This window comes from Taudactylus pleione, unplaced genomic scaffold (genome assembly GCF_031769625.1).
Source record: "Taudactylus pleione unplaced genomic scaffold, aTauple2 ptg000217l, whole genome shotgun sequence".
In the NCBI taxonomy this organism is placed as follows: domain Eukaryota; kingdom Metazoa; phylum Chordata; class Amphibia; order Anura; family Myobatrachidae; genus Taudactylus; species Taudactylus pleione.
In genome coordinates, this window is record NW_028284619.1 from 4,298,379 (window position 1) to 4,311,646 (window position 13,268).

The window sequence follows — 13,268 nt, forward strand, 5'->3', positions numbered from 1 at the left end:
TGTTTACTGCGCAAGGAGGCTAGATATATGTGGACACATCTGTAGGATAATGGTTCTATTAAAATATATTTATATTTACCTTTTATCATGTTATGCTCTATAGTTTTGTTGGAGCCTCTGCTGGTTTTTGGACACCAAATGCTGTAATAAACACATTGACCACCACAATGACGAACACAAGTCCCGTTGCAGCATTGTTAAGGTCGTCCAGTTTGGCGTGTCTGGCAGGATTGTTAAGATCATACTTTACTGCAATAAAAACAGATAAGTCACATTCTCTGGTACTGCAAACATGAACAGTGATCAGAAAAATTATGTTAATATTTACACTGATATATAAAATATGCTTAAGGGGAAATCATACTAAAACATACCTTATTTATGAAATAATACATAGACTGGATCCTACTTTACAATTGTGGATCAAATATACTAGGTGCTCATATCAAGTGTGTACATGCATTCTAACTATATACTCACCACACCATCACAGTGTAATAAGTAATTAGCCTTTACCTAATGATATATGTGACCCGCTGCAAATCAGCATCACTTGCATGTGGTCTCCGATGAATTACATGTCACTGCAGTCCATGTGTAGAACACGGGTGCAGTACGGTCATGTGGACAAGCCCTAGCGGTCAGCTTCCTTACATTATTTTCTATTAGTACTGTACTACTGACAGTATTTTCTGGTCATTTTAATTAATTCTGAGTCAAAGTGTAATAAAATTAAATTACATCAGTTACCAGACTCCGTATTGGTATAACTCTTAAAAGAATAATAAAAAAATTTTTTCAACTCCAAACAATTTAATTTTACAAATGGAATATACAGTATGTGGCTGTCAATACTGTACAACAGACTGGGCCTTCACTGAGTTTTTCCCACTCGGTATTGCCGTCTGCACCATTTAATTCTTATATCCCTCCAGTTGATTACAAAACACTTTTTCTGATGTGTGACATATCTTGTTATACAGTATGTGTCATATCACACAAATAATGGTGTAAGAGAGATTAAACTCAGCTACAGAGTTAAGGTGCTTACACACATAACGATTTTTTGAACAATTTAACTATAACGACATTAAGTCGTTCATCTTTTTAAGGTGAATGATGAACCATAATCGTTCGTGCGCGTTCACGTTTGTAGTTCATCATCCACTCTGACTGTCCAACAAACGATTTTCGTTTAGAAAATTTTTCATGTTGTACAGGATGAACGGTAAACGATGAACGATTTCCATTCACTGTATGCATGATTAGAAAAATCGTTCATGAAAATCGTTCAGTAATTTAGTAACCAATGATTTTTAGTGAACGATTTTCGTTCACTTTTTCAAGGGAAAATCTGAACGAAAATCGTTCACTAAAATCGTTTGTTACTAACATCGTTGTGTGTGTATGCACCTTTACTGTATATGTTTCATTACTGGTATTCTGTGTCTCCTCTCACATGGTACATTCCACTGAGAGACCCCTCTCTAAGGTTCTAAAGATAATCAGCAGTGTCACTGGCAGGAACTAATTAGTTTGATGTTTTTAGTTTCTTTGTTAGTTAGCTCATTGAGCCTGTTATTAGCCTAGTGGTATGTGCTGTGTGTTTGTTTAACTCAATTTATTGCTAGCCATATTAGTGGGAGGGTGCTGGGCTTGTAAGCAATCAGTAATTTAACATGCCAGGTCTCCTACATATTGGTCATTAGTAGCCTGGAATAGCCTGGCTGGAATTGCCCCATTCAGAAGTGCACTATTCAAAAGTGCATTTTAAGATTAATACTAGCGTTACACCAGCGTTGAACCGAAGTGGAACAGAAGGGAAACAACCGATCTGCACTTCTAAAAACCTAATCTAGATTTGGAGAAAAACCATCAACAAAGGTGATTTTAAAATCTCACTGCTACAAACTCCTGACTGCATAACCTGGACTTTCAAAACTGAACTCTGGTTGCTCCAAAAAAACTCTGGTCATCACTTGCTACTATTTGTGCTGCCTCTGTGCTTAACAGATAATCTTACTGAATACTGTTAATATCAGCTTAACTCTGTAATAATGTCTTTTACATTAGTACTTTGGTCTAGTCTTACATGATCTAGCTACTGCTACTCTCTACTCTAATATTCAATTTCTGCTCCCATCTTATCTCCACTTTTTCTAAACTCTATAATATATTTTTGTTGTGCTGACACTGTACCTCATCCTTACCATGACCATGTTGTCTCCTCCCTTCACTCAGTTTCTAACTAATCTTTTGTTCTGCCCTCTGACTCCACCTCTATCCTTTCCCCCTGGTCTCCTCCACCTCCTCCTATCTCCCCTTCTCTCTCTGCCTTCCTCCCCCTCTTCTCCCATTACTCCATTTTCTTTCTCTTATACCCCCCAAGGATCCTACTACCCCACTGGTAATCTTTCCTCCCTTACTTTTCTCCCTGTCACTTCGCCCCACTTTCATTCACGTCTCCTTAACTTCCCTCCCTGCCCACTTCCTACAGGGTCCCCTCCTAGCACAGGAGCACGCATGATCCCTACACTCTATTCATCTCGGTCTCCCAAAGTATTCTCATCTCCACGTTATTGCAACCCTGATAATCTCATTCACATCTCTCCTATCAACTCTGTCACTCTATCCTGTGCCCTCTGGAATGCCAGATCAGTCTGTAACAAACTGGCCCCCACCCATGACCTTTTCATCTCCAACTCCCTGAATCTCCTGGCCATTACTGAAACCTGGATTTTACCCTCTGACACCACTTCTCCTGCAGCTCTCTCTTATGGGGGCCTCACCTTCTCCCACACCCCCAGGCCTGGGGGTCGCCATGGTGGTGGTGTTGGGGTCCTTCTATCCCCTGGCTACTCATACCAACATATACCATCAGAACCATCCCTTACATTCTCCACATTTGAAGTTCATGCTATACGCCTCTTCCAACCAGTACACCTCAGAGTAGCTGTCATCTACCGTCCCCCTGGCCCTCCCTCCAAGTTCCTTGACAACTTTGCTTCCTGGCTCACTCACTTTCTCTCCTCAGACCTTCCCTCTATTATCCTCGGTGACTTCAATATTCCTATTGATATCCCCACAGAATCTGCTGCCTCCAAACTACTCACCCTCACTTCCTCATTTGGACTCTCCCAATGGACCTCCTCACCCTCCCATGCGAGTGGGCATTTGCTTGATCTGGTATTCACTCACCGTTGTGATATTTCTGCTTACTCCAATTCCCCATTCCCCCTCTCTGACCATCACCTCCTCTCTTTTAACCTATCCCTCTCTTCTTCCCCTCCACTACCTCCGAAAGCCACCATCACTAAGCGTAACATTGAAGCCATCGACACTGCTTTCTTTTCTTCCCTACTTGACTCACTTCTCTCCCCTATCCTCTCTTTCTCCTGCGCTGAACAAGCTGCTTTCCTATACAATGCCTCCCTTACATCTGCTCTTGACTCTGTTGCTCCGGCGATCACTACTCGCCCTCGCAAATTCACACCTCAACCCTGGCTTTCCAAATGCACTAGATACCTGCAAAAATGTTCACGAACCGCCAAGCGACAGTGGAGAAGATCACGCTCTCAGGCAGATTTTCTCCATTTCAAATTCATGCTGTCATCCTACAGTGCTGCCCTTTCCCTCTCTAAACAGTCATATTTCAAGAATCTCATCTCCTCCCTGCCCTCAAATCCCCAGCGTCTCTTTTCCACCTTCAACTCCCTCCACTGCCCACCCCCTCCTCGTCTCCCCTCCTTGCTCTCTGCCACTGACTTTGCTACCTATTTCACATCTAAAATTGATTCCATACGTCAGGACATCATATCCAACCAGTCCCCCAGCTCTCCACTTCCTCCTTTCCCGGATCACCCCTCCCAATCAACTTTACCAACTCTAACATCCTTCTCCCCTGTATCTGGAGAGGAAGTCATGGCCCTCATCCGGTCCTCCCCCCCCTTCCACCTCTCCCCTCGACCCTATCCCCTCCCACCTCCTCTGCTACCTCTCTCCTTCTGCCTGCTCCCATCTTGCCCACCTCCTTAATCTCTCCCTCTCATTTGGCACTGTTCCTTCTGCATTCAAGCATGCCCGTGTTTCCCCCATTCTTAAAAAACCTAACCTTGATCCTAACATTCTCTCTAACTACCGTCCAATCTCTCTCCTCCCTTTTGCCTCCAAACTCCTTGAGCGTATTGTTTACAACCGCCTCACCACATTTCTTTCCTCCCACTCCCTCCTTGACCCTTTTCAGTCTGGCTTCCGTTCTCTCCACTCCACTGAAACTGCCCTCACAAAAGTCAGCAACGACCTCATTGCTGCCAAATCCAAGGGCCACTACTCACTGCTCATTCTCCTTGATCTCTCTGCTGCTTTTGACACTGTGGACCACCCTCTACTGCTGCATATACTTCACTCCCTTGGTCTACGTGACACTGCTCTCTCCTGGCTGTCCACCTACCTCTCTGACCGTTCCTTCTCTGTTTCCTCTCATGGTGACTCCTCCCCCCCACAGCCTCTCACAGTAGGTGATCCCCAAGGTTCTGTTCTTGGACATCTCCTATTCTCTCTCTATACGTCTTCTCTAGGTAAACTCATCAGCTCTTTTGACCTCCATTATCATCTCTATGCTGATGATACTCAGATCTACCTTTCCTCACCTGATCTTTCCCCCTCTCTACTGACTCTTATCTCCAACTGTCTCTCTGCTATCTCTTCCTGGATGTCCCAGCGATTTCTCAAACTTAATATGTCTAAGACTGAGCTGATAGTCTTCCCTCCCTCCCACATAACATCATGTCCCACTATTTCTTTATTAATAGATGGCATTACTATCTCATCTAGCCCCAAAGTGCGTTGTCTTGGAGTCATCCTGGACTCTTCCCTCTCCTTTAAACCACACATTCAGAACCTCTCACAGTCCTGTCGTTTCCATCTCAAGAATATTTCCAAGATCAGACCCTTTCTCACCCAGGATGCTACCAAAACCCTTGTACATTCACTGGTCATGTCCAGACTGGACTACTGTAACCTTCTCCTAGCTGGCCTTCCCAAATCCCATCTCTCTCCTCTCCAGTCTGTGCTCTATGCTGCTGCTCTGCTCATCTTCCTCTCCAAACGCTCTACATCTGCCTCCCCTCTTTTGCAAGCCCTCCACTGGCTCCCATTCCCTTTCAGAACCCAATTCAAGGCTCTTACACTCACTTACAAAGCCCTCACCCATTCCTCTCCCATTTACATATCTGATCTCATCTCCCTTCACTCTTCTGTCCGCCCTCTTCGTTCACTTAATACACGCCGCCTTTCATGCCAATTGATTACTTCCTCCCACTCCCGCCTCCAAGACTTTGCCCTTGCTGCTCCTCACCTTTGGAACTCCCTCCCTCTTCCTATCAGACTCTGCACCTCTCTACCATCTTTCAAACGAGAGACCCACTACTTCATTAAAGCCTTCCAGCTCTCATCCTAACTTGCTGCTACATCTTACTTTCTCCCGGCCCACCCCATTCTGTGTCACTCCTGTTTGTCTTCCCCTCCCTTAAAGAATGTAAGCTCTTTCGAGCAGGGCCCTCTACCCTCTTGTGCTTCTCCCTACTGTAATTTAATTTATCTCTTACTAGCCACTACGGCAACTAACACTTGGCTGCTTATGCGGGCGTTAATGTCACTAATATAGCAATGTTTATCCATGTCCTGTATTGTATTGTATTGTAAGTCAATGGTTACTTTTTTGTCTATGTACTTTGTAAGGCGCTGCGGAACACTTGTGGCGCCGTATAAATAAATGATGATAATAATAATGGCTTATATAATGCAACAAGACTATCTGCCTGTCTTTCCTGTTTAGTTCATTTATAATACAGCAACTGATCATATTACACCTAGAGACCATTTTATCTTTCCCAGTACATTGAACGTCACACATCATTCAGCACAAATATAATGAGAAAATCAATGGCCTGGGTATAATTATTACTCATAGATATTTAGCCATATGTTATTATAGCTTTATACAGTCAGGTGCATAAATATTGGGACATTGACAGAATTTTCATATTTTGGCCTCTATTCACCACCACAATGGCTTTGAAATGAAACAAACAAGGTGTGCTTTAACTGCAGACTTTCAGATTTAATTTGAGGGTAATTACATCCAAATCAGGTGAACGGTGTAGGAATTACAACGGTTTCTATATGTGCCTCCCACTTTTTAAGGGGCCAAATGTAATACGACTATCAACTCAAAAGCTAGTTCATGGACAGGTGTGGGCTATTCCCTCGTTTTTTCATTATCAATTAAGCAGGTAAAAGGTCTGGAGTTGATTCTAGGTGTGACATTTGCATTTGGAATCAGTTGCTATCGACTCTCAATATGAGATCCAAAGAGCTGTCACTAACGGTGAAGCAAGCCATCATTAGGCTGAAAAATCAAAACAAACCCATCAGAGAGATAGCAAAAACATTAGGTGTGGCCAAATCAACTGTGTGGAACATTCTTAAAAAGAAAGAATGCACCGGAGAGCTCAGCAACACCAAAAGACCCGGAAGACCACGGAAAACAACTGTGGTGGATGACAGAAGAATTATTTCCCTGGTGAAGAAAAACCCCTACACAACAGTTGGCCAAATCAAGAACACTCTCCAGGAGGTAGGTGTATATGTGTCAAAGTCAACAATCAAGAGAAGACTTCACAAGAGTGAATATAGAGGGTTCACCACAAGATGTAAACCATTGGTGAGCCACAAAAACAGGAAGACCAGATTAGAGTTTGCCAAACAACATCTAAAAAAGCCATTACAGTTCTGGAACAACATCCTATGGACAGATGAGACAAAGATCAACTTGCACCAGAGTGATCGGAAGAGAAGAGTATGGAGAAGGAAAAGAACTGCTCATGATCCAAAACATACCACCTCATCAGTGAAACATGGTGGTGGTAGTGTCATGGCGTGGGCATGTATGGCTGCCAATGGAACTGGTTCCCTTGTATTTATTGATGATGTGACTGCTGACAAAAGCAGCAGAATTAATTCTGAAGTGTTTCGGGCAATATTATATGCTCATATTCAGTCAAATGCTTCAGAACTCATTGGACGGAGCTTCACAGTGCAGATGGACAATAACCCGAAGCATACTGCAAAAGCAACCAAAGAGTTTTTTTAAGGCTAAAAAGACATTTGCAGTAGAGGTCTGGCAGAGCATCACCAGGGATGAAACCCAGCGTCTGGTGATGTCTATGCGTTCCAGACTTCAGGCTGTAATTGCCTGCAAAGGATTTGCAACAAAGTATTAAAAAGTTAGATTTAGGATTCTTTAGTTTGTCCCATTATTTTTGGCCCCTTAAAAAGTGGGAGGCACATATAGAAACCGTTGTAATTCCTACACTGTTCACCTGATTTGGATGTAATTACCCTCAAATTAAATCTGAAAGTCTGCAGGTAAAGCACATCTTGTTTGTTTCATTTCAAAGCCATTGTGGTGGTGAATAGAGGCCAAAATATGAAAATTCTGTCAATGTCCCAATATTTATGCACCTGACTGTATCTCAGACAGTTATAGTAACACAGGGATTATGTCTTTTAGGCAAAGAACACATTGTATAATCTGAAAAGTAAATATCACCTGACCTAGAAAAATGCTTAAGTATCAATTACTGCACTAACTGCTAACTAGCCAGCCAGCATTTTGTATTCTACTATTGACCCTCACAGACAACCCTATATGAAATAGTAATATATAGAACATTCATAATACAGGTGCAATTAATTCAAATTAACTGTTATAAACAAACTATGTAATGATTGGAGCAGTTGTCAGCCTTTGTACATCCACCGCTCTATTTGTCCTCCCCCTATGTAGCAAATGGGGGGGGGTTCAATCTCTGGTGTGCCTCCTATAACCAGAATACAGGAACCACCGGAAGCTGTACCATACAGAGCTTACAATTCAACGCGCTGTTAGGAGGGGCAAAGGATTTCTTCTCGCACCCCCCTGATGATGTGAGGAGAAATCTGACAAAAGGGCCGGGCACACAGCTGTTTGCCGGCTTAGCGCGGCGCTAACTGCCGTGCGCCTGGCACTTTAGTTGGAGAATGCCGGTTACCGTGCCTTAACACCCAGGTTAAGTCGCGAGAATCGGCATTCTCTGACTTATCTGCTTCCCGACAAGGCACACAGCGCATTGAATTGAATAGCTGCGGGAGCTCCCTCCCGCGGCTAGTCACCATCGTGCTGAATTGAATTCCCCCCATAGTGCCGGATTCGATTAACCTTGAAGCAGTGCCTGGAGCTCGAAATTAAATTAGAGGCAAGTAGGACTTTCTGCCCTTATTGCGACGGCCGTGAAGCATTAACCCATAGCTCCAGGCACTTATCCCAGATTCTATGTGTTAACGCCAGTTAGCTGCGCATTTACCGCACAAGGAAAAGGGCTTGTAACTGAGCAGTGTCGTAACAGGGCTCAATACCACCCTGTGCCGTGACATCACACCTAGGGGGTGGGGCCTCTGGCTCTGGTAAGCAAAGCGCTGCCTGGTACGTCCTAAGGATGCACTGGGCAGCTTCACAGCCTGCAGGGTGCCTGTCTGGAGCATCCCTTGGACGCTATGGGCGGCTCTGCAGTAGTGCTAGTGACTGCAGGGTGCTGTTCCCGGGCCATGGGGAAGCGACTTTGTCACCACAGTAACATTTGCAAACCGTTAGTTATAGCCATAGCTCCGGACGTATAAGCCAGAGGCTACAAGCACTTTTCCTCACGTGGTATGTATCGAGCATAATTAAATCTGGCCCTTACTATCCAATACTTTTTTAGTTCTTCTACTCATCTCTACTACACTGCAAGCTCTCAAGTCTCAGTGCAATATAGCACCCAGTTTCAGACACTGGGAGAGGGACGTCCTATAATGGAGTGGGGAGGAGCAGGTCAGAAGGAGAAAGTCAATTGCTTCAATGTTCAGAGAATTGTCAAGTTTCTGGACCTGGGTGACATGGTTAGAAAAGCTGCACAAGGCTCCATCAGTACAAGTCAGTACCCTCTCCAATCTGTTGTTTCTGGGACGGTGACTGCATCTTTCATTTGAAGTGGCTTCCCCGTTAAAACAAAATTTGGGCTCTCCAAGCTCCATGGAGGCATTCCAGAGGATGTGTAAATTAATTTAAATGCATTTACAGTTGTTTAATGAACTACAGTATCAAAAAGTTTATTCCAAGCATCTACTCTTTCCGTAAATTATTCCTGAACACAAACTATAAAACTAGAACCATTCTGCTGGATGGTATAATTGGAATTCAATTCTGCATTCCTTACTGGCTTACCTATTGTTAGCCCACTCCGAACAGTAACTATTACTTTATTCCTGCTGTAAAACCAGAATACCAATGTCATCACTAACAAGCATCTTAACTTATAGTCTGTTACATTTCATAAGTTGAAAAAACAAACAACAAACTTTAATACTGGTAAAACCAAATGTATTGGATATGACTTTCAAATATAAATAAAATAAACTAACATGTCTTGGTACTAATGTCCGCCACCTGCCCTGAAAAGCACCTGAGCATTTTAAATCATAATGTAGTTGCCTATTCTCTTAGAAGGTCTAAGGGGCATCAAAATTAGGGAGATACCTCCCAGACTCCACAGAGATGAGACAATTCTTGTGGAGTGCAATTACAAGTCGGGCAGGGACAATATATATGTTACATCATCCTGCCGTGTTATGTGGAGTGCATCATCATCCCCCTGCCACTCAGTGTCTATTGAGGTAGGTGAGGATGGATGACATGCATGCCCTGCCCATTTGATGATGTGATTTGCATCATCAAGACTCGCCAAAATTTTTCCCACCTCACCTCCTCATCTTCCAGAAGCAAAGTAGGAGAAAGCAAGAAAGTATGGTTTCATTTGTGACTGATCCCCCTCTGATTAACATAGTAGCAAGGTACAAACCGATGAAGATGAGTAACACGCCCACCACAACCTGGAGGACGAGCGATATGGAGATCAAAACGATGAGGGGGATGTAAAATGAGAATGTGGGTCCCTGCTCAATTACAGCTTTTAGTTGCGAAGCGTTGGCCATCAGCAGGGCAATATCCAGCATGCTCTCTGCTGCGCTCTTCTTATTGGCGTAATGATTCATATTCAATTGTCTTCTGCCTCTTTCATGTACAACCTGTAATGAAGACACAGACACTTAGCATGACGGGAGAGTGAATGTAATTAAACACATATTAGCTTATAGAAGGACAGCAGATCTGGCCATAGGAGACTAAGCATATCACATAAGTTAGACACTGCTTGGTTAGCTATTTATTTTGGACTTCCTTTCAATTTCCTAGCACATCTGCATTAGATAATCATTTGCAACTGAGGGCTGTGTCACACTGATACGCAATTTCCCACATCAGTACTGTCAAGTTAGTATAGCATCAAAATCTATTACTGTATACATGAATCTGTCACAGCTTTTCTTGTTCAACATGCATGGGAAACGCTGGTAATGGCAATTGGTAGTACAAGAAAATTGCAAAGAGAATATTTGAACCAGATCTACACAATGAATACTGATAGCATGCCAAGCTAGAGATGAAACCTGTCAGTCCCAGCTCTGATGTCACACTGCCAAGCTAGTGATGAAACCTCTCAGTCCCAGCTCTGATGTCACATTGCCAAGCTAGTGATGAAACCTCTCAGTCCCAGCTCTGATGTCACACTGCCAAGCTAGTGATGAAACCTCTCAGTCCCAGCTCTGATGTCACTCTGCCAAGCTAGTGATGAAACCTCTCAGTCCCAGCTCTGATGTCACTCTGCCAAGCTAATGATGAAACCTCTCAGTCCCAGCTATGATGTCACATTGTCACACTAGTGATGAAACCTCTCAGTCCCAGCTCTGTCACATTGTCTAACTAGTGATGAAACCTCTCAGTCCCAGCTCTGATGTCACTCTGCCAAGCTAGTGATGAAACCTCTTAGTCCCAGCTATGATGTCACATTGTCACACTAGTGATGAAACCTCTCAGTCCCAGCTCTGATGTCACACTGCCAAGCTAGTGATGAAACCTCTCAGTCCCAGCTCAGATGTCACTCTGCCAAGCTAGTGATGAAACCTCTTAGTCCCAGCTATGATGTCACATTGTCACACTAGTGATGAAACCTCTCAGTCCCAGCTCTGATGTCACACTGCCAAGCTAGTGATGAAACCTCTCAGTCCCAGCTCTGATGTCACACTGCCAAGCTAGTGATGAAACCTCTCAGTCCAAGCTCTGATGTCACACTGGCAAGCTAGTGATGAAACCTCTCAGTCCCAGCTCTGATGTCACTCTGCCAAGCTAGTGATGAAACATCTTAGTCCCAGCTATGATGTCACATTGTCACACTAGTGATGAAACCTCTCAGTCCCAGCTCTGATGTCACACTGCCAAGCTAGTGATGAAACCTCTCAGTCCCAGCTCTGATGTCACACTGCCAAGCTTAGTGATGAAACCTCTCAGTCCCAGCTCTGATGTCACACTGCCAAGCTAGTGATGAAACCCCTCAGTCCCAGCTCTGATGTCACTCTGCCAAGCTAGTGATGAAACCTCTCAGTCCCAGCTCTGATGTCACACTGCCAAGCTAGTGATGAAACCTCTCAGTCCCAGCTCTGATGTCACTCTGCCAAGCTAGTGATGAAACCTCTTAGTCCCAGCTATGATGTCACATTGTCACACTAGTGATGAAACCTCACAGTCCCAGCTCTGATGTCACACTGCCAAACTAGTGATGAAACCGCTCAGTCCCAGCTCTGATGTCACACTGCCAAACTAGTGATGAAACCTCTCAGTCCCAGCTCAGATGTCACACTGCCAAACTAGTGATGAAACCTCTCAGTCCCAGCTCTGATGTCACACTGCCAAGCTAGTGATGAAACCTCTCAGTCCCAGCTCTGATGTCACTCTGCCAAGCTAGTGATGAAACCTCTTAGTCCCAGCTATGATGTCACATTGTCACACTAGTGATGAAACCTCTCAGTCCCAGCTCTGATGTCACACTGCCAAACTAGTGATGAAACCTCTCAGTCCCAGCTCTGATGTCACACTGCCAAACTAGTGAGGAAACCAATCAGTCCCAGCTCTGATGTCAAATTGCCACACTAGTGATGAAACCAGTCATTCCAAGGTATGATGTCATATCCTGTAACTTCCTTAGCATGGTGGCATAGAGGAAAGACATGCTACACATGCATAAATGGTGGACAGTACAAACAGCATCTTTTTCTAAACACATTTGTTATTTATTACTATTTATTATGGAACAATTTAATCTTTTGCCACCAAGAGCTGCAATTGATTTCCGCTCTCTTATGTATAAAGTATTTCACACATCTATTAGATTGTAAAATCAACCCCAAATTATATTCTGTACCTAACGTAATCCAAAACCCAATTGGTTGTGTACTTGTCATTACATTCATAAGTGGCTGTCTTGCTTGCTACTGCTGTCTTACCAGGTGTATCGATTTACCACACACTGGAGCTGATGCAGAGATGGACTCACAAGTGGCCGCAGCTGCGTCTATTGGCGGTTGCCCGTCTGCTTCTTTATGCAGATGCCGCTACCAAGTCCTTCCCTTGTGTATATCCATGCTTTCTAATGTGCAAGGACTGAGACGCCCACTTGCCTTGTACGTACACGCTGTAATACTGATTGGTGCGTCCTTAAACCCCACCATCAGTCTCACAGAGTAAACTTGCACCAGCCAGATGCAAAGCAGGTGCAGTTTCTCGGTCCGTGTATAATCTCCTATTTGAGCAGTACAGAGTCTGTGCATGCAGCCACTTTCACCAACATTCCTGCATCACTCCCATAAATCGGGCCCGATGAATGGCACAAAGCCAAATTTTCTGTACTTGTCATGTACTGGTGACATAAAATAATTTGTATATATGGAATATAGTTTTTTACCAGGTTTTGTGGATTAATCGGACATTTAGGGGGAGATGCACTAAGCCGTGGAGAGTGATAAAGTACCAACCAATCAGTTCCTAACTGTCAGTTTACAGGCTGTGTTTGACAAATGACAATTAGGAGCTGAATGGTTGGCACTTTATCGCTCTCCACGGCTTAGTGAATCTCCCTAGACTTAAATATCAGGTAGTACAGAGGCAGAGTACTGCATAAACACGTTCATTAAATCAGTGTTTGCAAAGAAACGCGTTAGAAATTGAATTAAAAGCTAGAATTATGATCTGAATTTTCAATGAAGTCTAAATAGCAGTAACAAATCTTCCATAAGCAGAG

The 13,268-nt window shown here is 43.7% G+C and overlaps 1 protein-coding gene across 1 annotated transcript in view; it reads right to left on the bottom strand.

Annotated features, from left to right (window-relative positions):
• NINJ1 (ninjurin 1) overlaps positions 1-13,268 on the bottom strand; it is a 69,081-nt gene that overhangs the window by 8,171 nt on the left and 47,642 nt on the right. Inside the window, exons 2-3 of the mRNA XM_088478692.1 lie at positions 9,939-10,164; positions 80-249 (exon numbers count right to left, since the gene is read on the bottom strand). Of these exons, the coding sequence (XP_088334818.1) occupies positions 98-249; positions 9,939-10,164 (378 nt within the window). The 3' untranslated portion in view covers positions 80-97. The remainder of the gene's footprint in view (positions 1-79; positions 250-9,938; positions 10,165-13,268) is intronic.